This window comes from Eucyclogobius newberryi, unplaced genomic scaffold, assembly GCF_026437365.1.
Source record: "Eucyclogobius newberryi isolate DKJ021-1_F unplaced genomic scaffold, fEucNew1.0.hap1 SCAF_14, whole genome shotgun sequence".
NCBI lineage: Eukaryota > Metazoa > Chordata > Actinopteri > Gobiiformes > Gobiidae > Eucyclogobius > Eucyclogobius newberryi.
The window spans coordinates 36,864,037-36,889,036 of NW_027315768.1; the positions used below are offsets into that span (position 1 = coordinate 36,864,037).

Genomic DNA, 25,000 nt, shown 5'->3' on the forward strand with positions numbered 1-25,000 from the left:
GACCAGAGTGAGGAGGAGGAGAGACATGTGACCAGAGTGAGGAGAGGAGGAGACATGTGACCAGAGTGAGGAGGAGGAGGAGACATGTGACCAGAGTGAGGAGGAGGAGGAGACATGTGACCAGAGTGAGGAGGAGGAGGAGACATGTGACCAGAGTGAGGAGGAGGAGGAGGACATGTGACCAGAGTGAGGAGGAGGAGGAGACATGTGACCAGAGTGAGGAGGAGGAGGAGGAGGAGACATGTGACCAGAGTGAGGAGGAGGAGGAGACATGTGACAGAGTGAGGAGGAGGAGGGAGACATGTGACCAGAGTGAGAGGAGGAGGAGACATGTGACCAGAGTGAGGAGGAGGAGGAGACATGTGACCAGAGTGAGGAGGAGGAGGAGACATGTGACCAGAGTGAGGAGGAGGAGGAGACATGTGACCAGAGTGAGGAGGGAGGAGGAGGAGACATGTGACCAGAGTGAGGAGGAGGAGGAGACATGTGACCAGAGTGAGGAGGAGGAGGAGACATGTGACCAGAGTGAGGAGGAGGAGGAGACATGTGACCAGAGTGAGGAGGAGGAGGAGGAGACATGTGACCAGAGTGAGGAGGAGGAGGAGGAGACATGTGACCAGAGTGAGGAGGAGGAGGAGACATGTGACCAGAGTGAGGAGGAGGAGGAGACATGTGACCAGAGTGAGGAGGAGGAGGAGACATGTGACCAGAGTGAGGAGGAGGAGGAGGACATGTGACCAGAGTGAGGAGGAGGAGGAGACATGTGACCAGAGTGAGGAGGAGGAGGAGACATGTGACCAGAGTGAGGAGGAGGAGGAGACATGTGACCAGAGTGAGGAGGAGGAGGAGACATGTGACCAGAGTGAGGAGGAGGAGACATGTGACCAGAGTGAGGAGGAGGAGGAGACATGTGACCAGAGTGAGGAGGAGGAGGAGACATGTGACCAGAGTGAGGAGGAGGAGGAGAGACATGTGACCAGAGTGAGGAGGAGGAGGAGGAGAGACATGTGACCAGAGTGAGGAGGAGGAGGAGGAGACATGTGACCAGAGTGAGGAGGAGGAGGAGGAGGAGACATGTGACCAGAGTGAGGAGGAGGAGGAGGAGGAGACATGTGACCAGAGTGAGGAGGAGGAGGAGGAGGAGACATGTGACCAGAGTGAGGAGGAGGAGGAGGAGGAGACATGTGACCAGAGTGAGGAGGAGGAGGAGGAGACATGTGACCAGAGTGAGGAGGAGGAGGAGGAGACATGTGACCAGAGTGAGGAGGAGGAGGAGACATGTGACCAGAGTGAGGAGGAGGAGGAGGAGGAGGACATGTGACCAGAGTGAGGAGGAGGAGGAGGAGGAGGAGGAGACATGTGACCAGAGTGAGGAGGAGGAGGAGGAGGAGACATGTGACCAGAGTGAGGAGGAGGTCAGTGAGGAGGAGGAGACATGTGACCAGAGTGAGGAGGAGGAGGAGGAGGAGACATGTGACCAGAGTGAGAGAGGAGGACAGACCAGAGAGGAGGAGAGAGACATGTGACCAGAGTGAGGAGGAGGAGGAGGAGGAGGAGACATGTGACCAGAGTGAGGAGAGAGGAGGAGGAGGAGGAGACATGTGACCAGAGTGAGGAGGAGAGGAGGAGGAGGAGACATGTGACCAGAGTGAGGAGGAGGAGGAGGAGGAGACATGTGACCAGAGTGAGGAGGAGGAGGAGGAGGAGGAGACATGTGACCAGAGTGAGGAGGAGGAGGAGGAGGAGGAGGAGACATGTGACCAGAGTGAGGAGGAGGAGGAGGAGGAGACATGTGACCAGAGTGAGGAGGAGGAGGAGGAGACATGTGACCAGAGTGAGGAGGAGGAGGAGAGGAGGAGGAGACATGTGACCAGAGTGAGGAGGAGGAGGAGGAGGAGGAGACATGTGACCAGAGTGAGGAGGAGGAGGAGGAGGAGGAGGAGACATGTGACCAGAGTGAGGAGGAGGAGGAGGAGGAGGAGGAGACATGTGACCAGAGTGAGGAGGAGGAGGAGGAGGAGGAGACATGTGACCAGAGTGAGGAGGAGGAGGAGGAGGAGGAGACATGTGACCAGAGTGAGGAGGAGGAGGAGGAGGAGGAGACATGTGACCAGAGTGAGGAGGAGGAGGAGGAGGAGACATGTGACCAGAGTGAGGAGGAGGAGGAGGAGGAGACATGTGACCAGAGTGAGGAGGAGGAGGAGGAGGAGGAGACATGTGACCAGAGTGAGGAGGAGGAGGAGGAGGAGGAGACATGTGACCAGAGTGAGGAGGAGGAGGAGGAGGAGACATGTGACCAGAGTGAGGAGGAGGAGAGGAGGAGGAGGAGACATGTGACCAGAGTGAGGAGGAGGAGGAGGAGGAGACATGTGACCAGAGTGAGGAGGAGGAGGAGGAGGAGACATGTGACCAGAGTGAGGAGGAGGAGGAGGAGGAGACATGTGACCAGAGTGAGGAGGAGGAGGAGGAGGAGGAGGAGACATGTGACCAGAGTGAGGAGGAGGAGGAGGAGGAGAGACATGTGACCAGAGTGAGGAGGAGGAGGAGGAGGAGGAGACATGTGACCAGAGTGAGGAGGAGGAGGAGGAGGAGGAGACATGTGACCAGAGTGAGGAGGAGGAGGAGGAGGAGACATGTGACCAGAGTGAGGAGGAGGAGGAGGAGGAGGAGGAGGAGGAGACATGTGACCAGAGTGAGGAGGAGGAGAGGAGGAGGAGGAGACATGTGACCAGAGTGAGGAGGAGGAGGAGGAGGAGGAGGAGGAGGAGGAGGAGGAGACATGTGACCAGAGTGAGGAGGAGGAGGAGGAGGAGACATGTGACCAGAGTGAGGAGGAGGAGGAGGAGGAGGAGGAGACATGTGACCAGAGTGAGGAGGAGGAGGAGGAGGAGGAGACATGTGACCAGAGTGAGGAGGAGGAGGAGGAGACATGTGACCAGAGTGAGGAGGAGGAGGAGGAGGAGACATGTGACCAGAGTGAGGAGGAGGAGGAGGAGGAGGAGACATGTGACCAGAGTGAGGAGGAGGAGGAGGAGGAGAGAGACATGTGACCAGAGTGAGGAGGAGGAGGAGGAGGAGGAGACATGTGACCAGAGTGAGGAGGAGGAGGAGGAGGAGGAGGAGGAGACATGTGACCAGAGTGAGGAGGAGGAGGAGGAGGAGACATGTGACCAGAGTGAGGAGGAGGAGGAGATGAGAGAGGAGGAGGAGGAGACATGTGACCAGAGTGAGGAGGAGGAGGAGGAGGAGGAGGAGACATGAGACCAGAGTGAGGAGGAGGAGGAGGAGGAGGAGGAGGAGGAGGAGGAGGAGACATGTGACCAGAGTGAGGAGGAGGAGGAGGAGGAGACATGTGACCAGAGTGAGGAGGAGGAGGAGGAGGAGACATGTGACCAGAGTGAGGAGGAGGAGGAGGAGGAGACATGTGACCAGAGTGAGGAGGAGGAGGAGGAGGAGGAGACATGTGACCAGAGTGAGGAGGAGGAGGAGGAGGAGAGACATGTGACCAGAGTGAGGAGGAGGAGGAGGAGACATGTGACCAGAGTGAGGAGGAGGAGGAGGAGGAGGAGACATGTGACCAGAGTGAGGAGGAGGAGGAGGAGGAGGGACATGTGACCAGAGTGAGGAGGAGGAGACATGTGACCAGAGTGAGGAGGAGGAGACATGTGACCAGAGTGAGGAGGAGGAGACATGTGACCAGAGTGAGGAGGAGGAGACATGTGACCAGAGTGAGGAGGAGGAGACATGTGACCAGAGTGAGGAGGAGGAGGAGGAGGAGGAGGAGGAGGAGGAGGAGAGGAGGCATGTGACCAGAGTGAGGAGGAGGAGAGGAGGAGGAGACATGTGACCAGAGTGAGGAGGAGGAGGAGGAGGAGGAGGAGGAGGAGACATGTGACCAGTGTGAGGAGGAGGAGGAGGAGGAGGAGACATGTGACCAGTGTGAGGAGGAGGAGGAGACATGTGACCAGAGTGAGGAGGAGGAGGAGACATGTGACCAGAGTGAGGAGGAGGAGGAGACATGTGACCAGAGTGAGGAGGAGGAGACATGTGACCAGAGTGAGGAGGAGGAGGAGACATGTGACCAGAGTGAGGAGGAGGAGGAGGAGGAGACATGTGACCAGAGTGAGGAGGAGGAGGAGGAGGAGACATGTGACCAGAGTGAGGAGGAGGAGGAGGAGGAGACATGTGACCAGAGTGAGGAGGAGGAGGAGGAGACATGTGACCAGAGTGAGGAGGAGGAGGAGGAGACATGTGACCAGAGTGAGGAGGAGAGGAGGAGACATGTGACCAGAGTGAGGAGGAGGAGGAGGAGACATGTGACCAGAGTGAGGAGGAGGAGGAGGAGACATGTGACCAGAGTGAGGAGGAGGAGGAGGAGGAGGAGACATGTGACCAGAGTGAGGAGGAGGAGGAGGAGGAGGAGGAGGAGGAGGAGACATGTGACCAGAGTGAGGAGGAGGAGGAGGAGGAGGAGGAGGAGGAGGAGACATGTGACCAGAGTGAGGAGGAGGAGGAGGAGGAGGAGACATGTGACCAGAGTGAGGAGGAGGAGGAGGAGGAGGAGGAGGAGGAGGAGGAGACATGTGACCAGAGTGAGGAGGAGGAGGAGGAGGAGGAGGAGGAGGAGACATGTGACCAGAGTGAGGAGGAGGAGGAGGAGGAGGAGGAGGAGGAGGAGGAGACATGTGACCAGAGTGAGGAGGAGGAGGAGGAGGAGGAGGAGGAGGAGGAGGAGACATGTGACCAGAGTGAGGAGGAGGAGGAGGAGGAGACATGTGACCAGAGTGAGGAGGAGGAGGAGGAGGAGACATGTGACCAGAGTGAGGAGGAGGAGGAGGAGGAGACATGTGACCAGAGTGAGGAGGAGGAGGAGGAGACATGTGACCAGAGTGAGGAGGAGGAGGAGGAGACATGTGACCAGAGTGAGGAGGAGGAGGAGGAGACATGTGACCAGAGTGAGGAGGAGGAGGAGGAGACATGTGACCAGAGTGAGGAGGAGGAGGAGGAGGAGGAGACATGTGACCAGAGTGAGGAGGAGGAGGAGGAGGAGACATGTGACCAGAGTGAGGAGGAGGAGGAGGAGGAGACATGTGACCAGAGTGAGGAGGAGGAGGAGGAGGAGGAGACATGTGACCAGAGTGAGGAGGAGGAGGAGGAGGAGGAGGAGACATGTGACCAGAGTGAGGAGGAGGAGGAGGAGGAGACATGTGACCAGAGTGAGGAGGAGGAGGAGGAGGAGGAGGAGGAGGAGACATGTGACCAGAGTGAGGAGGAGGAGGAGGAGACATGTGACCAGAGTGAGGAGGAGGAGGAGGAGGAGACATGTGACCAGAGTGAGGAGGAGGAGGAGGAGGAGACATGTGACCAGAGTGAGGAGGAGGAGGAGGAGGAGACATGTGACCAGAGTGAGGAGGAGGAGGAGGAGGAGGAGACATGTGACCAGAGTGAGGAGGAGGAGGAGGAGGAGACATGTGACCAGAGTGAGGAGGAGGAGGAGACATGTGACCAGAGTGAGGAGGAGGAGGAGACATGTGACCAGAGTGAGGAGGAGGAGGAGGAGGAGGAGGAGACATGTGACCAGAGTGAGGAGGAGGAGGAGGAGGAGGAGACATGTGACCAGAGTGAGGAGGAGGAGGAGGAGGAGGAGGAGACATGTGACCACAGTGAGGAGGAGGAGGAGGAGGAGGAGACATGTGACCAGAGTGAGGAGGAGGAGGAGGAGGAGGAGGAGACATGTGACCAGAGTGAGGAGGAGGAGGAGGAGGAGGAGACATGTGACCAGAGTGAGGAGGAGGAGGAGGAGGAGGAGGAGACATGTGACCAGAGTGAGGAGGAGGAGGAGGAGGAGGAGACATGTGACCAGAGTGAGGAGGAGGAGGAGGAGGAGGAGGAGGAGACATGTGACCAGAGTGAGGAGGAGGAGGAGGAGGAGGAGGAGGAGGAGACATGTGACCAGAGTGAGGAGGAGGAGGAGGAGGAGGAGGAGACATGTGACCAGAGTGAGGAGGAGGAGGAGGAGGAGGAGGAGACATGTGACCAGAGTGAGGAGGAGGAGGAGGAGACATGTGACCAGAGTGAGGAGGAGGAGGAGGAGGAGACATGTGACCAGAGTGAGGAGGAGGAGGAGACGGAGACATGTGACCAGAGTGAGGAGGAGGAGGAGACGGAGACATGTGACCAGAGTGAGGAGGAGGAGGAGACGGAGACATGTGACCAGAGTGAGGAGGAGGAGGAGGAGGAGGAGGAGGAGGAGACGGAGACATGTGACCAGAGTGAGGAGGAGGAGGAGGAGGAGGAGGAGGAGGAGGAGGAGGAGACATGTGACCAGAGTGAGGAGGAGGAGGAGGAGGAGGAGGAGGAGGAGGAGACATGTGACCAGAGTGAGGAGGAGGAGGAGGAGGAGGAGGAGGAGACATGTGACCAGAGTGAGGAGGAGGAGGAGGAGGAGGAGACATGTGACCAGAGTGAGGAGGAGGAGGAGGAGGAGGAGACATGTGACCAGAGTGAGGAGGAGGAGGAGGAGACATGTGACCAGAGTGAGGAGGAGGAGGAGGAGACATGTGACCAGAGTGAGGAGGAGGAGGAGGAGGAGGAGGAGGAGACATGTGACCAGAGTGAGGAGGAGGAGGAGGAGGAGGAGGAGGAGGAGGAGACATGTGACCAGAGTGAGGAGGAGGAGGAGGAGGAGGAGGAGGAGGAGACATGTGACCAGAGTGAGGAGGAGGAGGAGGAGGAGGAGACATGTGACCAGAGTGAGGAGGAGGAGGAGGAGGAGGAGACATGTGACCAGAGTGAGGAGGAGGAGGAGGAGGAGGAGACATGTGACCAGAGTGAGGAGGAGGAGGAGGAGGAGGAGACATGTGACCAGAGTGAGGAGGAGGAGGAGGAGGAGGAGACATGTGACCAGAGTGAGGAGGAGGAGGAGGAGGAGGAGGAGACATGTGACCAGAGTGAGGAGGAGGAGGAGGAGGAGGAGGAGACATGTGACCAGAGTGAGGAGGAGGAGGAGGAGGAGGAGGAGACATGTGACCAGAGTGAGGAGGAGGAGGAGGAGGAGACATGTGACCAGAGTGAGGAGGAGGAGGAGGAGGAGACATGTGACCAGAGTGAGGAGGAGGAGGAGGAGGAGACATGTGACCAGAGTGAGGAGGAGGAGGAGGAGGAGGAGGAGACATGTGACCAGAGTGAGGAGGAGGAGGAGGAGGAGGAGGAGACATGTGACCAGAGTGAGGAGGAGGAGGAGGAGGAGGAGGAGGAGACATGTGACCAGAGTGAGGAGGAGGAGGAGGAGGAGGAGGAGACATGTGACCAGAGTGAGGAGGAGGAGGAGGAGGAGGAGGAGACATGTGACCAGAGTGAGGAGGAGGAGGAGGAGGAGGAGGAGACATGTGACCAGAGTGAGGAGGAGGAGGAGGAGGAGGAGGAGACATGTGACCAGAGTGAGGAGGAGGAGGAGGAGGAGGAGGAGACATGTGACCAGAGTGAGGAGGAGGAGGAGGAGGAGGAGGAGACATGTGACCAGAGTGAGGAGGAGGAGGAGGAGGAGGAGGAGACATGTGACCAGAGTGAGGAGGAGGAGGAGGAGGAGGAGACATGTGACCAGAGTGAGGAGGAGGAGGAGGAGGAGACATGTGACCAGAGTGAGGAGGAGGAGGAGGAGGAGGAGGAGGAGACATGTGACCAGAGTGAGGAGGAGGAGGAGGAGACGACATGTGACCAGAGTGAGGAGGAGGAGGAGGAGACGACATGTGACCAGAGTGAGGAGGAGGAGGAGGAGGAGGAGGAGACATGTGACCAGAGTGAGGAGGAGGAGGAGGAGGAGGAGACATGTGACCAGAGTGAGGAGGAGGAGGAGGAGGAGGAGACATGTGACCAGAGTGAGGAGGAGGAGGAGGAGACATGTGACCAGAGTGAGGAGGAGGAGGAGGAGACATGTGACCAGAGTGAGGAGGAGGAGGAGGAGGAGGAGACATGTGACCAGAGTGAGGAGGAGGAGGAGGAGACATGTGACCAGAGTGAGGAGGAGGAGGAGGAGGAGGAGACATGTGACCAGAGTGAGGAGGAGGAGGAGGAGGAGGAGGAGACATGTGACCAGAGTGAGGAGGAGGAGGAGGAGGAGGAGGAGACATGTGACCAGAGTGAGGAGGAGGAGGAGGAGGAGGAGACATGTGACCAGAGTGAGGAGGAGGAGGAGGAGGAGGAGACATGTGACCAGAGTGAGGAGGAGGAGGAGGAGGAGGAGACATGTGACCAGAGTGAGGAGGAGGAGGAGGAGGAGACATGTGACCAGAGTGAGGAGGAGGAGGAGGAGGAGACATGTGACCAGAGTGAGGAGGAGGAGGAGGAGGAGACATGTGACCAGAGTGAGGAGGAGGAGGAGGAGGAGACATGTGACCAGAGTGAGGAGGAGGAGGAGGAGGAGACATGTGACCAGAGTGAGGAGGAGGAGGAGGAGGAGACATGTGACCAGAGTGAGGAGGAGGAGGAGGAGGAGACATGTGACCAGAGTGAGGAGGAGGAGGAGGAGGAGACATGTGACCAGAGTGAGGAGGAGGAGGAGGAGGAGACATGTGACCAGAGTGAGGAGGAGGAGGAGGAGGAGACATGTGACCAGAGTGAGGAGGAGGAGGAGGAGGAGACATGTGACCAGAGTGAGGAGGAGGAGGAGGAGACATGTGACCAGAGTGAGGAGGAGGAGGAGGAGACATGTGACCAGAGTGAGGAGGAGGAGGAGGAGGAGGAGGAGGAGGTGACCTCTGACCTGCAGGCGTCCACCAGCACGATGAGCTTGCTCCTCAGAGCCGTGTACTTCACTGTGAGGTGGATCTCTCCAAACGAGCCGCTGTGGTTCCTCACGGCTCTGGAAACACAAGAGGTCAATGCCACCATGGGTCAGAGGTCAGAGGTCAATGCCACAAGGGGTCAGAGGTCAATGAAGCGCTGTGACCTCTGCACAGCGTTCACATGTAAACCAGCAAGACTTTGACCTTTTAGAAAAGACTCTAAAAACCACGAAGAGAGTTTTAAGAACAAAGACAGTGGCATCAGAATTATATATATATATATATATATATATATATATAGTCCCTCGGGGGACCCTCTCTCTGACACTCTCGGGGACTCACTTGGGGACTCACACGGACCCTGTCGGGGACTCACTTGGGGACCCTGTCGGGGACTCACTCGGGGACCCTGTCGGGGACTCACTCGGGGACCCTCTCGGGGACTCACTCGGGGACTCACACGGACCCTGTCGGGGACTCACTTGGGGACCCTGTCGGGGACTCACTTGGGGACCCTGTCGGGGACTCACTCGAGGACCCTCTCGGGGACTCACTCGGGGACTCACACGGACCCTGTCGGGGACTCACTTGGGGACCCTGTCGGGGACTCACTCGGGGACCCTGTCGGGGACTCACTCGGGGACTCACACGGACCCTGTCGGGGACTCACTTGGGGACCCTGTCGGGGACTCACTTGGGGACCCTGTCGGGGACTCACTCGGGGACCCTGTCGGGGACTCACTCGGGGACTCACACGGACCCCGTTGGGGACTCACTTGGGGACCCTGTCAGGGACTCACTCGGGGACCCTCTCGGGGACTCACTCGGGGACTCACACGGACCCCGTCGGGGACTCACTTGGGGACCCTGTCGGGGACTCACTTGGGGACCCTGTCAGGGACCCACTTGGGGACCCTGTCGGGGACTCACTCGGGGACCCTGTCGGGGACTCACTCGGGGACTCACACGGACCCTGTCGGGGACTCACTTGGGGACCCTGTCGGGGACTCACTCGGGGACCCTGTCGGGGACTCACTCGGGGACCCTCTCGGGGACTCACTCGGGGACTCACACGGACCCCGTCGGGGACTCACTTGGGGACCCTGTCGGGGACTCACTCGGGGACCCTCTCGGGGACTCACTCGGGGACTCACACGGACCCCGTCGGGGACTCACTTGGGGACCCTGTCGGGGACTCACTTGGGGACCCTGTCGGGGACCCACTTGGGGACCCTGTCGGGGACTCACTCGGGGACCCTGTCGGGGACTCACTCGGGGACCCTGTCGGGGACTCACTCGGGGACCCTGTCGGGGACTCACTCTGGGACCCTGTCGGGGACTCACTCGGGGACCCTGTCGGGGACTCACTCGGGGACCCTGTCGGGGACTCACTCTGGGACCCTGTCGGGGACTCACTCGGGGAAGCGGGAGCCCTCTGCCAGGTCGAAGCGTGATGAGGCGATGGAGTTGTCGGAGAGCAGGCTCTGGGAGTCGTAGCGCCTCATGCTGGAGGACGTGGGCGACTGCAGCGAGTGCGACCCCGGCCCAGAGGGTTTAGGACCGGAGCCCGGGGCCTGGACCGGGGCCTGGACCGGGGCCTGGACCGGGGCCTGGACCGGGGCCTGGGCCGGGGCCTGGGACCAGGCGGCGGCGTTTCGAGCCAGAGGGGTGGAGCTTTGTGTCAGAGGGGCGGAGCCTGGAGGAGGGCTGCGATTGGAGGACGCTGAGGAGGGGTCGATCTTCGGAGGAGGTTTCTCTTCTGTCAGAATCTACAACATGAGACGTGACAGTGAGTGACAGGAACTACTGGTGTTTGAGTTCTTTAATGATGAAAGTTTTTTTGTTTAGAGGAAAACACAAAGACACGACAGTTGGACGCGACACTTGGACTCGACAGTTGGACGCGACAGTTGGACGCGACACTTGGACGCGACAGTTGGACGCGACACTTGGACGCGACAGTTGGACGCGACAGTTGGACGCGACAGTTGGACGCGACACTTGGACGCGACAGTTGGACGCGACACTTGGACGCGACACTTGGACGCGACACTTGGACGCGACACTTGGACGCGACACTTGGACGCGACACTTGGACGCGACAGTTGGACGCGACAGTTGGACGCGACACTTGGACGCGACACTTGGACGCGACACTTGGACGCGACACTTGGACGCGACACTTGGACGCGACACTTGGACGCGACAGTTGGACGCGACACTTGGACGCGACACTTGGACGCGACAGTTGGACGCGACACTTGGACGCGACACTTGGACGCGACACTTGGACGCGACACTTGGACGCGACAGTTGGACGCGACAGTTGGACGCGACAGTTGGACGCGACAGTTGGACGCGACAGTTGGACGCGACACTTGGACGCGACACTTGGACACGACACTTGGACACGACACTTGGACACGACACTTGGACTCGACAGTTGGACGCGACAGTTGGACGCGACAGTTGGACGCGACAGTTGGACGCGACACTTGGACGCGACACTTGGACGCGACACTTGGACGCGACACTTGGACGCGACACTTGGACGCGACACTTGGACGCGACAGTTGGACGCGACAGTTGGACGCGACAGTTGGACGCGACACTTGGACGCGACACTTGGACGCGACACTTGGACGCGACACTTGGACGCGACACTTGGACGCGACACTTGGACGCGACACTTGGACGCGACAGTTGGACGCGACACTTGGACGCGACACTTGGACGCGACACTTGGACGCGACAGTTGGACGCGACAGTTGGACGCGACAGTTGGACGCGACAGTTGGACGCGACAGTTGGACGCGACAGTTGGACGCGACACTTGGACACGACACTTGGACACGACACTTGGACACGACACTTGGACACGACACTTGGACACGACACTTGGACAATGGTCTCGCACCCTCAGCGTGGCCTTCAGCTTGATCTGACTTGTAGCGCCGGATCTCTCCAGCAGGAAGCGCTGGTCCAGAGTCATGCCTGAGACGTGCAGCAGACGAGACAGAGGAAGAGACAGGACGCCCAGAGGAACCTTCTTCTCTGGCTCCTTCACCTGCACACAACACACACAGAGACACACAACACACACAGACACACACAACACACACAGAGACACACAACACACACAGAGACACACAACACACACAGAGACACACAATGAGACATACAACACACACAGAGACACACAACACACACAGACACACACAACACACACAGAGACACACAACACACACAGAGACACACAACACACACAGAGACACACAATGAGACATACAACACACACAGAGACACACAACACACACAGACACACACAACACACACAGAGACACACAACACACACAGAGACACACAACACACAGAGACACACAATGAGACATACAACACACACAGAGACACACAACACACACAGACACACACAACACACACAGAGACACACAACACACACAGAGACACACAACACACACAGAGACACACAATGAGACATACAACACACACAGAGACACACAACACACACAGACACACACAACACACACAGAGACACACAACACACACAGAGACACACAACACACACAGAGACACACAACACACACAGAGACACACAATGAGACATACAACACACACAGAGACACACACACAGAGACACAAACAACACACACAGAGACACACAACACACACAGAGACACACAACACACACAGACACACACAACACACACAGAGACACACAACACACACAGAGACACACAATGAGACATACAACACACACAGAGACACACACACAGAGACACAAACAACACACACAGAGACACACAACACACACAGAGACACACAACACACACAGAGACACACAATGAGACATACAACACACACAGAGACACACACACAGAGACACAAACAACACACACAGAGACACACAACACACACAGAGACACACAACACACACAGAGACACACAACACACACAGAGACACACAACACACAGAGACACACAGACACACACAACACACACAGAGACACACAGACACACACAACACACACAGAGACACACAACACACACAGAGACACACACAGAGACAAACAGACACACACAACACACACAGAGACACACAACACACACAGAGACACACAACACACACAGAGACACACAACACACACAGACACACACAACACAAACAGACACACACAACACACACAGAGACACACAACACAAACAGAGACACAAGACACACACAGAGACAAACAACACACAGAGAGACACACAACACACACAAACAACACACACACACAGACACAAACAACACACACAGAGACACACAACACACGCAGAGACACACAACACACACAGAGACACACAACACACACAGAGACACACAACACAAACAGACACACAACACAAACAGAGACACACAACACACACAGAGACACACAACACACACAACACACACAGAGACACACACACAGAGACACAAACAACACACACAGAGAAACACAACATACACAGAGACACACACAGAGACACAAACAACACACACAGAGACACACAACACACACAGAGACACACAACACACAGAGAGACTCACACACAGAGACACAAACAACACACACAGAGACACACAACACACACAGAGACACACACACAGAGACACAAACAACACACACGGAGAAACACAACACACACAGAGACACACACAACACACACAACACACACAGAGACACACACAACACACACAGAGACACACACAACACACACAGAGACACACAAAACACACAGAGACACACAACACACACAGAGACACACAACACACACAGAGACACACAACACACACAGAGACACACAACACACACAGAGACACACACACAGAGACACACAACACACACAGAGACACACAACACACACACAGAGACACACAACACACACACAGAGACACACCACACAGAGACACACAACACACACAGAGACATACAACACACACAGAGACACACAACACAGACACACACACAGACACACAACACACACAGAGACACACAACACACACAGAGACACACAACACAGAGACACACAACACACAGAGACACACAACACAGAGACACACAACACACACAGAGACACACAACACACACAGAGACACACAACACACACAGAGACACACAACACACACAGAGACACACAACACACACACAGAGACACACACACACACAGACACACAACACACACAGAGACACACAACACACACAGACACACACAGAGACACACACAACACACACAGAGACACACAACAGACACAGAGACACACAAACAGAGACACACAACACACACAGAGACACACACACAGAGACACACACAACACACAGAGAAACACAACACACACAGGGACACACAACACACACAGGGACACAAAACACACACAGGGACACACAACACACACAGGGACACACAACACACACAGAGACACACAACAAACAGACACACAGAGACACACAAAACAAACATACAGACAAAACACACAGACACACACACAGAGACACACACAACACACACAGACACACACACAGAGACACACACAACACACAGAGACACACACACAACACACACACAGAGACACACAACACACACAGAGACACAACACACACGGACACAAACACACACACAACACACACACAGAGAGACACACAGACACACAACACACACAGAGACACACAACACACACAGAGACACACAACACACACATACACACAGAGACACAAACACACATAACACACACACAGACCACACAAAAAACAAACACACACAGAGATACACAACACACACAGAGACACACAACAAACACAGACACACAACACACACACAGAGAGACACACAACACACACAGAGACACACAGAGACACACAACACACAGAGACACAAACACACATAACACACACACAGGCCACACACAAACAAACACACACAGAGATACACAACACACACGGAGACACACAACAAACAGACACACAACACACACACAGAGAGACACACAACACACACAGAGACACACAACACACACAGACAACACACACAACGACACACAACACACACACACACACAGACAACACACACAGATACACACAACACACACACAGAGACACACAACACACACACAGATGCAGTTTTTTAGCATTTGAGCAGTTTTGGTGCGGTGTTTAAAAGTGGGATTGTAGAGCCGACCTGCACTTGCAGCTGCTGCGCCTTGATGCTGTGCACAAAGAAGGTGAAGCCCTCCTCCCAGACGGGGTCTTTGGACGCGTACGCCACCTGCAGGCACGACAAACACGCTTCAGCCACACAACACACACACACACACACAACAGCAGCACCGTGAGCGATGCAGGGTCGTTACTTTGCTTTTCTGCACGTCTTTGTCCACGGACAGCTCCACGAACGAGTTCGGGTTCACCGTCCTCTTCGTCAGCTGCAGGGGACGAGCGACAAGAGCGATGAGACACAACCCTGAAACACACACTGCTACACACAACCTTCTACGCACAACCTTCTACGCACAACATTCTACAGTTCAACCTTCTACACACAACCTTCATTTTTTACCATAAACGTTGACGATGTCATCTGAACTTCCATATTTTCCCCGTCTTTAATCAGAATGAGCTCAAACTTCATTCATTAATTAGGCCCGAGCGCCACAAGCTGGCGAGAGGCCTATTAATCTTGTAAGGCCGTACAAAGCACGGCTGCGAAACTGCGCACGTAGTGCGCATGAAATCGAGCGCGAAGCGCTCGCCCACTTCCAAACACTCACTAACGCACTCCTTCCCTCACGCACGCCCTGTGCAGACTCATTAGTAGTAGGAAAATGGAACATTACCGTTGTAAACGGGCAAAGCCCGTGCAAAAGAGCACACTAAACGAGCACTTTACATTTCGCGGTCGTCATCCCCATATAAAGCACTCATTTGCCCTAAGTAGCTCACGAATACGTTCCCCATCTCTTGCATGTTCGGTTCATATAAGCATGTAATGCAAAAATTGAACATTATTACTGTATAGAGGGCCAAAAACACAAAGTGGGCGGAGCCCACTCAAAATTAACGAAAGTACCCGTCAGTGACCAGGGACCCACACCATGAGGTAGGAAAGCGCGAGCGCTTTCCGAAAATGTATAGTTTATGATATTTGAAAAATGGGAAACATTGTTTTCGCATCGGAATATTATTCTTTCTTCTTTCTTTCTTCTCGGGACACGCCCCCTATTTTTCACCCAGTGAACATTGACGAAAAGTCACAAAAATTTGCACACCTCTAAAAATCGTGCCTCTCTACATTCTGGCTATTTCCCTTTTCTAAAATAAAATAAATTGGCGCGTCAGCGCCCCCAAATGTACCAAAAATGCATTGAGAGATAGGAAATGACCCAAAAAAAATCTGATTGTAGAATCATGAAATTTGGCGCAGAGGTAGATGGTGACAAGAGAAGTAAAAAATATTATTACGGCAACGCCGTCCGCCCAACCAAATGTCGGCCATATTGGTTCAAAAATGGCTAAGCATGACTCGGGAGTTTTTCCAAATGTCGTACTTTTACGAACTCCTCCCAGGGCGTTGGCTCTAAAAAGCTGAAATTGTGTGAAAATGCTACTGAGGAGTGGGACATCAAAAGTTATTAAATGACATTGACCCTGTCACGGTCTCTGTGCGGCGAAGCCACAAACTTTAGCAAGAATTTCAGAAATCTCCCAAATTTAACATTTCTGCCGTTTGCGCAGATAAAGTCAGAATTGCGTCAAATTAGAATCAGTTGTTAAACTCTTTGCCCTAAACCTACTTGAAGTGAAATAAATTAATTTGGAGCCACAGCGCCCCCTACAGATTTTATATGGAGGTTAAATGTTTAGTTTTGCGAAATTATATGAAATTTGACAAAACTCAATTTTGGCCCCATCAAAAAAGTCAATGACCCATGTCATAATTGTTATGTCGTTGCCGTAGCGATGACCAAAACCTCCCATGTTATTCCAATGGGGAAATCACCAGAACATGTTTACACTTTAGACTTTCACAAACTCCTCCCCCTCAGGGCGTCAGCCCTATTAACCTGAAATGTGGTGAGACTCATCTTCAGGACCATCAAAAGTTATTCACATTTTTATTCTAAGAGTCACGGTGTCTGTGCGGCAGAGCCGCACATTTTGCCAAGAATTCAAAATAAAATTGCTTTTTGATGTAAAACAAAGGGGAGAAGATGTGACAGCGTCACAGATTAAGTAGTAGATGTAATAAAAGGACAATTGGGGCGCGTTAGCCCCGCCCCCTCCTCTTGCGGCGTGGCGGCGGTGTGGCGAGGGCCGATCATTGCCGCTTGCGGCTATATTTATTCTTTATTATTGTTTGTGTTATGGATGAAACTTGACATTCTAATTTAGCACCAAAACGCTTGTGATTCCGGCTCTACTTTATATGAACTGGAGCTTCATCTGCCGTTACAAAGCAGAGGCAAAGACTTCAGTTGATTAAGTCCGGCGTAACAACATAATGAAGGTTTAGATGTTGTGGTTCGGAGTGCGTTAAGTCGTTATTAAGCCTGCTAATCATGCTTAGTAAACTATCTGTTCATTATGAGTTGGTTCTGCTCATTATTGCTTCTGAACAACTCCCGGCTCTAGAGGGCGCCACACGCAGCCGCACAGCGTCCAGACCAGCAGCACATTCTGATGCAGAAGCAGAAGCGAGAGAACCAACCGGAACATCTCATGCAAACAAGATGCAACGGTCATGTGCTTCACTGCTGCCAGCTGATTGGTGCAAAGCAGAGGCTGTATGCAAATGAGAATCAGCCTGAGCGGAATCTATGCAGGAACTAGAACCACACACGTGCCTGCGGTCTGAGGAACTAGAACCACACACACGCCTGAGGTCTGAGGAACTAGAACCACACACGCGCCTGCGGTCTGAGGAACTAGAACCACACACACGCCTGAGGTCTGAGGAACTAGAACCACACACACGCCTGAGGTCTGAGGAACTAGAACCACACACGCGCCTGAGATCTGAGGAACTAGAACCACACACACGCCTGAGGTCTGAGGAACTAGAACCACACCCGCGCCTGAGATCTGAGGAACTAGAACCACACACACGCCTGAGGTCTGAGGAACTAGAACCACTCACGTGCCCAAGGTCTGAGGAACTAGAACCACACACGTGCCAGAGGTCTGAGGAACTAGAACCACACCCGCGCCTCAGGTCTGAGGAACTAGAACCACACACGCGCCTGCGGTCTGAGGAACTAGAACCACACACACGCCTGAGGTCTGAGGAACTAGAACCACACACACGCCTGAGGTCTGAAGAACTAGAACCACACACGTGCCTGAGGTGTGAGGAACTAGAACCACACCCGCGCCTGAGGTCTGAAGAACTAGAAACCCACACGCGCCTGAGGTCTGAAGAACTAGAACCACACACGCGCCTGAGGTCTGAGGAACTAGAACCACACACACGCCTGAGGTCTGAGGAACTAGAACCACACACACACCTGAGGTCTGAGGAACTAGAACCACACACACGCCTGAGGTCTGAGGAACTAGAACCACACACACGCCTGATGTCTGAGGAACTAGAACCACACACACGCCTGAGGTCTGAGGAACTAGAACCACACACGCGCCTGCGGTCTGAGGAACTAGAACCACACACACGCCTGAGGTCTGAGGAACTAGAACCACACACACGCCTGAGATCTGAGGAACTAGGTTCTTACCCTGGGTTCTTTGCCGTGTTTGCCTCTCTGATGTTGGCTGAACTCGCTCTGGTCTTTCTGCATCAGATCCACGTTGTATTAAAACATGAAAAATAAAACACAGCATTAAAGTCGTCTCATTTTTCAATGTGAGAGAAACAAGAAAGAGAAGAATAACGACAGGTCAGGTGCACATTTACTCTGGGGGCCCCGGGTCAGGTGCACATTTACTCTGGGGGCCCCGGGTCAGGTGCACATTTACTCTGGGGGCCCCGGGTCAGGTGCACATTTACTCTGGGGGCCCCGGGTCAGGTGCACATTTACTCTGGGGGCCCCGGGTCAGGTGCACATTTACTCTGGGGGCCCCGGGTCAGGTGCACATTTACTCTGGGGGCCCCGGGTCAGGTGCACATTTACTCTGGGGGCCCCGGGTCAGGTGCACATTTACTCTGGGGGCCCCGGGTCAGGTGCACATTTACTCTGGGGGCCCCGGGTCAGGTGCACATTTACTCTGGGGGCCCCGGGTCAGGTGCACATTTACTCTGGGGGCCCCGGGTCAGGTGCACATTTACTCTGGGGGCCCCGGGTCAGGTGCACATTTACTCTCGGGGCCAACATCCTTCTAATTCGAGGGCGATTGCTTTACCACCGAGCCACATGTTTCAGTAAACCTTTAAAGAGAACCAAAAGGAAGTGAAGCGATCTCCGGATCCCGCGCGCTTGGCTCCGGATCCCGCGCGCTTGGCTCCGGATCCCGCGCGCTTGGCTCCGGATCCCGCGCGCTTGGCTCCGGATCTCGCGCGCTTGGCTCCGGATCCCGCGCGCTTGGCTCCGGATCCCGCGCGCTTGGCTCCGGATCCCGCGCGCTTGGCTCCGGATCCCGCGCGCTTGGCTCCGGATCCCGCGCGCTTGGCTCCGGATCCCGCGCGCTTGGCTCCGGATCCCGCGCGCTTGGCTCCGGATCCCGCGCGCTTGGCTCCGGATCCCGCGCGCTTGGCTCCGGATCGCAGAGTCAGAAATCCCTGTTCCAGCTTCTTTCAGGCTGATCGTGTGGAAAGAGCTAAACTCCATCTTTGATCAGATGTGACATGTTGGATGTGTAAACTGACCGGGAGAGCCGTGGCGTTGTCCAGGTAAACGCTCAACATCGCACACGCCAAACCGTCTCCAGTCTGAAACAACACACAGCGGTGAGGAGGTCTGAGGTCTGTCTGACTGGGGAAAGCCTTTCTCCTATGATGCTCCTGCAGCTTGGAACTCCATTCAGATGAAGATGAGATTGCGTGATCAGAGGAGACTCCATATTTGTGGGACATAGAATGAGCCTGGACACTTATCTCCGGAACATGCCTAAGAAACCCCCGAGAACCGGGCTAGCAATGCTACAGCTAAGCAGGCTAGCTCCATCGCTGCTCCTCCTGGATATTCGGGGATCTCCATAAACTTGACCAGATCTTGACCCTAAGTGACCTCTGGACAGTCCACAGGTTCCATCTAAGGTCAGGACTCTCCGGGTGGTTCACTTGGTCAGTCAGGGCCACATCTGTCTTTGTATTCTTATTTTCCTCCTGCAGAGCCCCCATAATCACTGGGTCTATCTCGCTCCGGGTCTCCTCCGGACCACAGTCTGATCTGGAGCAGAGTTTGTGGGTTTCTTAGACATGTTCCAGATGATTATCCGTCTGCTCCATGGAAATATGGAGTCTCCTCAGGTGAACTCGGAATAAAGACGGATAAATCAAAGAGATTCGACCGCAGCTCGCCAGACCTGACTGAGCCAGGCGGCCATCATCCCTAAAGTCCCCCTGAAGTCCCCCTGAAGTCCTCCTGAAGTCCTCCTGAAGTCCCCCTGAAGTCCGCCTGAAGTCCGCCTGAAGTCCGCCTGAAGTCCGCCTGAAGTCCGCCTGAAGTCCGCCTGAGGTCCGCTTGAGGTCCCCCTGAAGTCCCCCTGAAGTCCCCCGAAGTTCGCCTGAGGTCCGCCTGAGGTCCGCCTGAGGTCCCCCTGAAGTCCCCCTGAAGTCCCCCGAAGTTCGCCTGAAGTCCGCCTGAGGTCCTCCTGAAGTCCCCCTGAAGTCCCCCTGAAGTCCGCCTGAAGTCCGCCTGAAGTCCGCCTGAAGTCCGCCTGAAGTCCGCCTGAGGTCCGCCTGAGGTCCCCCTGAAGTCCCCCTGAAGTCCCCCGAAGTCCGCCTGAGGTCCGCCTGAGGTCCTCCTGAAGTCCCCCTGAGGTCCCCCTGAAGTCCCCCTGAAGTCCCCCGAAGTTCGCCTGAAGTCCGCCTGAGGTCCCCCTGAAGTCCCCCTGAAGTCCAACTGAGGTCCCTCTGAGGTCCCTCTGAGGTCCCCCTGAAGTCCGCCTGAAGTCCGCCTGAAGTCCCCCTGAAGTCCGCCTGAAGTCCGCCTGAGGTCCTCCTGAGGTCCTCCTGAAGTCCGCCTGAGATCCCCCTGAAGTCCGCCTGAAGTTTGTACCTCTTTGAGCAGATGTGGGTCGGTTTGAAGAGAAAGCCACTGCAGTTTGAGGTGAATCTCTCCAGACTGAGCCTGTTCAAGAGGGAACCACTGCAACACACAACACACAACACACACACACACACATGCACAAAACACACACACACAGTAAACACACACACAGTGAGCACACATCAGTAAACACACACAACACAACACACACAGTAAACACACACACAAACACACAGTAAACACAAACACACACACACACACACAGTAAACACACACATCAGTAAACACACACATCAGTAAACACACACAACACACACAGTAAACACACACATCAGTAAACACACACAACACACACAGTAAACACACACATCAGTAAACACACACAACACACACAGTAAACACACACACACACATACACACACACACAGTAAACACACACATCAGTAAACATACACACAAACACACAGTAAACACACACACACACACACAGTAAACACAAACACACACAGTAAACACACACACACACACAAACACACATCAGTAAACATAAACAATGGTCAGTGGTAAACAGTGTAAACAGAGTGTGTACCTGGTCCATCACTTTGCTCTTCTTCACTTCGCCCAGATCCAGATTGAACCTGAACTCACAGTGAAATCGCTCAAGTTCAGGAACATTCACTTCTGTTTCTTATAAAAGACTCAAATGAACATTTTAAACTCGATTCTCGACACTAATAATTCAAACTTTTTTTGTTGTTCAAGGTTTTTACACCTTAGACTTAAAAGTACTTTCTTTAATTAAACATTGTGGACGGATAAGAAAAGCTCACATTTGTTCTGTTGATGTTTTTACTAGTTTTAGTATCGATTCGTATCTGATATTTAATACTTCTGACAAACCTAATACAGAGCTCAACTGTAGCTGGTATGAACGTGCTGGTCCTCAGGAGTCAGACAGGGCTGTGCTTGGTCCCCGCTCTTTTATTACTTCCACAGCTACGACAGATCTACTTCTTACCGTCCGAGGGCGTCGTCTTTGTCCGTGTCCTCGTCGAACAGCTCCACCTCCAGCTCCTGCCCCGGAGCCTCGTGCACCACAAACTGAAGACCACAGGGGGCAGCACTGAGTCACAGCTGGAGAGAGGAGGAGAGCAGGAGGAGAGCAGGAGGAGAGCAGGAGGAGAGCAGGAGGAGAGCAGGAGAGGAGCAGGAGGAGAGCAGGAGGAGAGCAGGAGAGGAGCAGGAGGAGAGCAGGAGGAGAGCAAGAGGAGAGCAAGAGGAGAGCAGGAGGAGAGCAAGAGGAGAGCAGGAGGAGAGCAGGAGGAGAGCAGGAGGGGAGCAGGAGGAGAGCAGGAAGAGAGCAGGAGGAGAGCAGGAGGAGAGCAGGAGGAGAGCAGGAGGAGAGCAGGAGGAGAGCAGACCTAAATCAGGTCTAAACCAGGACTAAACCAGGACTAAACCAGGTCTAAACCAGGACTAAATCAGGTCTAAACCAGGACTAAACCAGGACTAAACCAGGACTAAACCAGGACTAAACCAGGTCTAAACCAGGACTAAACCAGGTCTAAACCAGGACTAAACCAGGACTAAACCAGGCCTAAACCAGGTCTAAACCAGGACTAAACCAGAACTAAACCAGAACTAAACCAGGACTAAACCAGGACTAAACCAGGACTAAACCAGGACTAAACCAGGACTAAACCAGGTCTAAACCAGGACTAAACCAGGTCTAAACCAGAACTAAACCAGGACTAAACCAGGACTAAACCAGGACTAAACCAGGACTAAACCAGGACTAAACCAGGTCTAAACCAGGACTAAACCAGGTCTAAACCAGGTCTAAACCAGGACTAAACCAGGTCTAAACCAGGACTAAAAAAAGGACTAAACCAGGACTACACAGGGTCTAAACCAGGACTAAACAGGGTCTAAACCAGGACTAAACCAGGTCTAAACCAGGTCTAAACCAGGACTAAACCAGGACTAAACCAGGACTAAACCAGGTCTAAACCAGGTCTAAACCAGGACTAAACCAGGACTAAACCAGGACTAAACCAGGACTAAACCAGGTCTAAACCAGGACTAAACCAGGTCTAAACCAGGACTAAACCAGGACTAAACCAGGTCTAAACCAGGACTAAACCAGGACTAAACCAGGTCTAAACCAGGACTAAACCAGGTCTAAACCAGGACTAAACCAGGACTAAACCAGGACTAAACCAGGACTAAACCAGGTCTAAACCAGGACTAAACCAGGACTAAACCAGGACTAAACCAGGCCTAAACCAGGACTAAACCAGGACTAAACCAGGACTAAACCAGGTCTAAACCAGGACTAAACCAGGTCTAAACCAGGCCTAAACCAGGACTAAACCAGGACTAAACCAGGACTAAACCAGGACTAAACCAAGACTAAACCAGGTCTAAACCAGGACTAAACCAGGACTAAACCAGGACTAAACCAAGACTAAACCAGGACTGACCTCGTAGACTTCGTTCCACTTCGGGTGCAGATTTTCCTTCACTGTTTTGCTCTTGAAGTTTCTGTTTCCGACTCTGAGTTTGGCGTAAGGATCTGACTTCCCTTTGACCAAACCCATCATGTACGTGTCTTTGGCCATGAGGTCCCGGGCCTCCAGCAGATGAACACGGACCACGCCCTGAGGAGGCGCAGGAGGAGCAGAGGGTCAAATAGAGGAACTACACCCTGAGGAGGAGCAGGAGGAGCAGAGGGTCAAATAGAGGAACTACACCCTGAGGAGGCGCAGGAGGAGCAGAGGGTCAAATAGAGGAACTACACCCTGAGGAGGCGCAGGAGGAGCAGAGGGTCAAATAGAGGAACTACACCCTGAGGAGGAGAAGAGGAGGAGGAGGAGCAGAGGAGGAGGAGCCTGACCCGGGGCATGGGGAACCTCATCTGGTCCACTTTGACCTGGTCGATGAGAGGGAAACACATGCGGTTTGGAAGGACCATGATGGAGGAGATGATGTCCATGATGGTGTCCTCAGACAGAGAACTGCAACCAACAAACACGACATGACAACCAGGCATTAACAAGGCTCAGCAAGTGTACCTGCAGGCTCAGCAAGTGTACCCGAAGGCTCAGCACGTGTACCCGAAGGCTCAGCACGTGTACCCGAAGGCTCAGCAAGTGTACCTGAAGGCTCAGCACGTGTACCTGAAGGCTCAGCACGTGTACCTGAAGGCTCAGCAAGTGTACCTGAAGGCTCAGCACGTGTACCTGAAGGCTAAGCACGTGTACCGGAAGGCTCAGCATGTGTACCTGAAGGCTCAGCACATGTACCTGAAGGCTCAGCACATGTACCTGAAGGCTCAGCACATGTACATGAAGGCTCAGCACGTGTACCTGAAGGCTCAGCACATGTACCTGAAGGCTCAGCACATGTACCTGAAGGCTCAGCACGTGTACCTGAAGGCTCAGCACGTGTACCTGAAGGCTCAGCACGTGTACCTGAAGGCTAAGCACGTGTACCGGAAGGCTCAGCATGTGTACCTGAAGGCTCAGCACATGTACCTGAAGGCTCAGCACATGTACCTGAAGGCTCAGCACATGTACATGAAGGCTCAGCACGTGTACCTGAAGGCTCAGCACATGTACCTGAAGGCTCAGCACGTGTACCTGAAGGCTAAGCACGTGTACTTGAAGGCTCAGCACATGTACCTGAAGGCTCAGCACGTGTACCTGAAGGCTCAGCACATGTACCTGAAGGCTCAGCACGTGTACCTGAAGGCTCAGCACGTGTACCTGAAGGCTCAGCACGTGTACCTGAAGGCTCAGCACGTGTACCTGAAGGCTCAGCACATGTACCTGAAGGCTCAGCACGTGTACCTGAAGGCTCAGCACGTGTACATGAAGGCTCAGCACATGTACCTGAAGGCTCAGCACATGTACCTGAAGGCTCAGCACATGTACCTGAAGGCTCAGCACGTGTACCTGAAGGCTCAGCACGTGTACCTGAAGGCTCAGCACGTGTACCTGAAGGCTCAGCACGTGTACCT

The 25,000-nt window shown here is 54.4% G+C and overlaps 1 protein-coding gene across 1 annotated transcript in view; it reads right to left on the bottom strand.

Moving 5' to 3' along the window:
• The window catches only part of esyt3 (extended synaptotagmin-like protein 3), a 62,422-nt gene that overhangs the window by 18,865 nt on the left and 18,557 nt on the right, over nt 1-25,000 (bottom strand). The window contains exons 8-19 of the mRNA XM_072445362.1: nt 23,876-23,996; nt 23,463-23,639; nt 21,998-22,080; nt 21,569-21,617; nt 20,989-21,078; nt 19,635-19,697; nt 18,547-18,603; nt 15,172-15,243; nt 15,000-15,086; nt 11,701-11,850; nt 10,200-10,552; nt 8,762-8,860 (exon numbers count right to left, since the gene is read on the bottom strand). Coding sequence (XP_072301463.1) covers nt 8,762-8,860; nt 10,200-10,552; nt 11,701-11,850; nt 15,000-15,086; nt 15,172-15,243; nt 18,547-18,603; nt 19,635-19,697; nt 20,989-21,078; nt 21,569-21,617; nt 21,998-22,080; nt 23,463-23,639; nt 23,876-23,996 — 1,401 coding nt within the window. The remainder of the gene's footprint in view (nt 1-8,761; nt 8,861-10,199; nt 10,553-11,700; nt 11,851-14,999; nt 15,087-15,171; nt 15,244-18,546; nt 18,604-19,634; nt 19,698-20,988; nt 21,079-21,568; nt 21,618-21,997; nt 22,081-23,462; nt 23,640-23,875; nt 23,997-25,000) is intronic.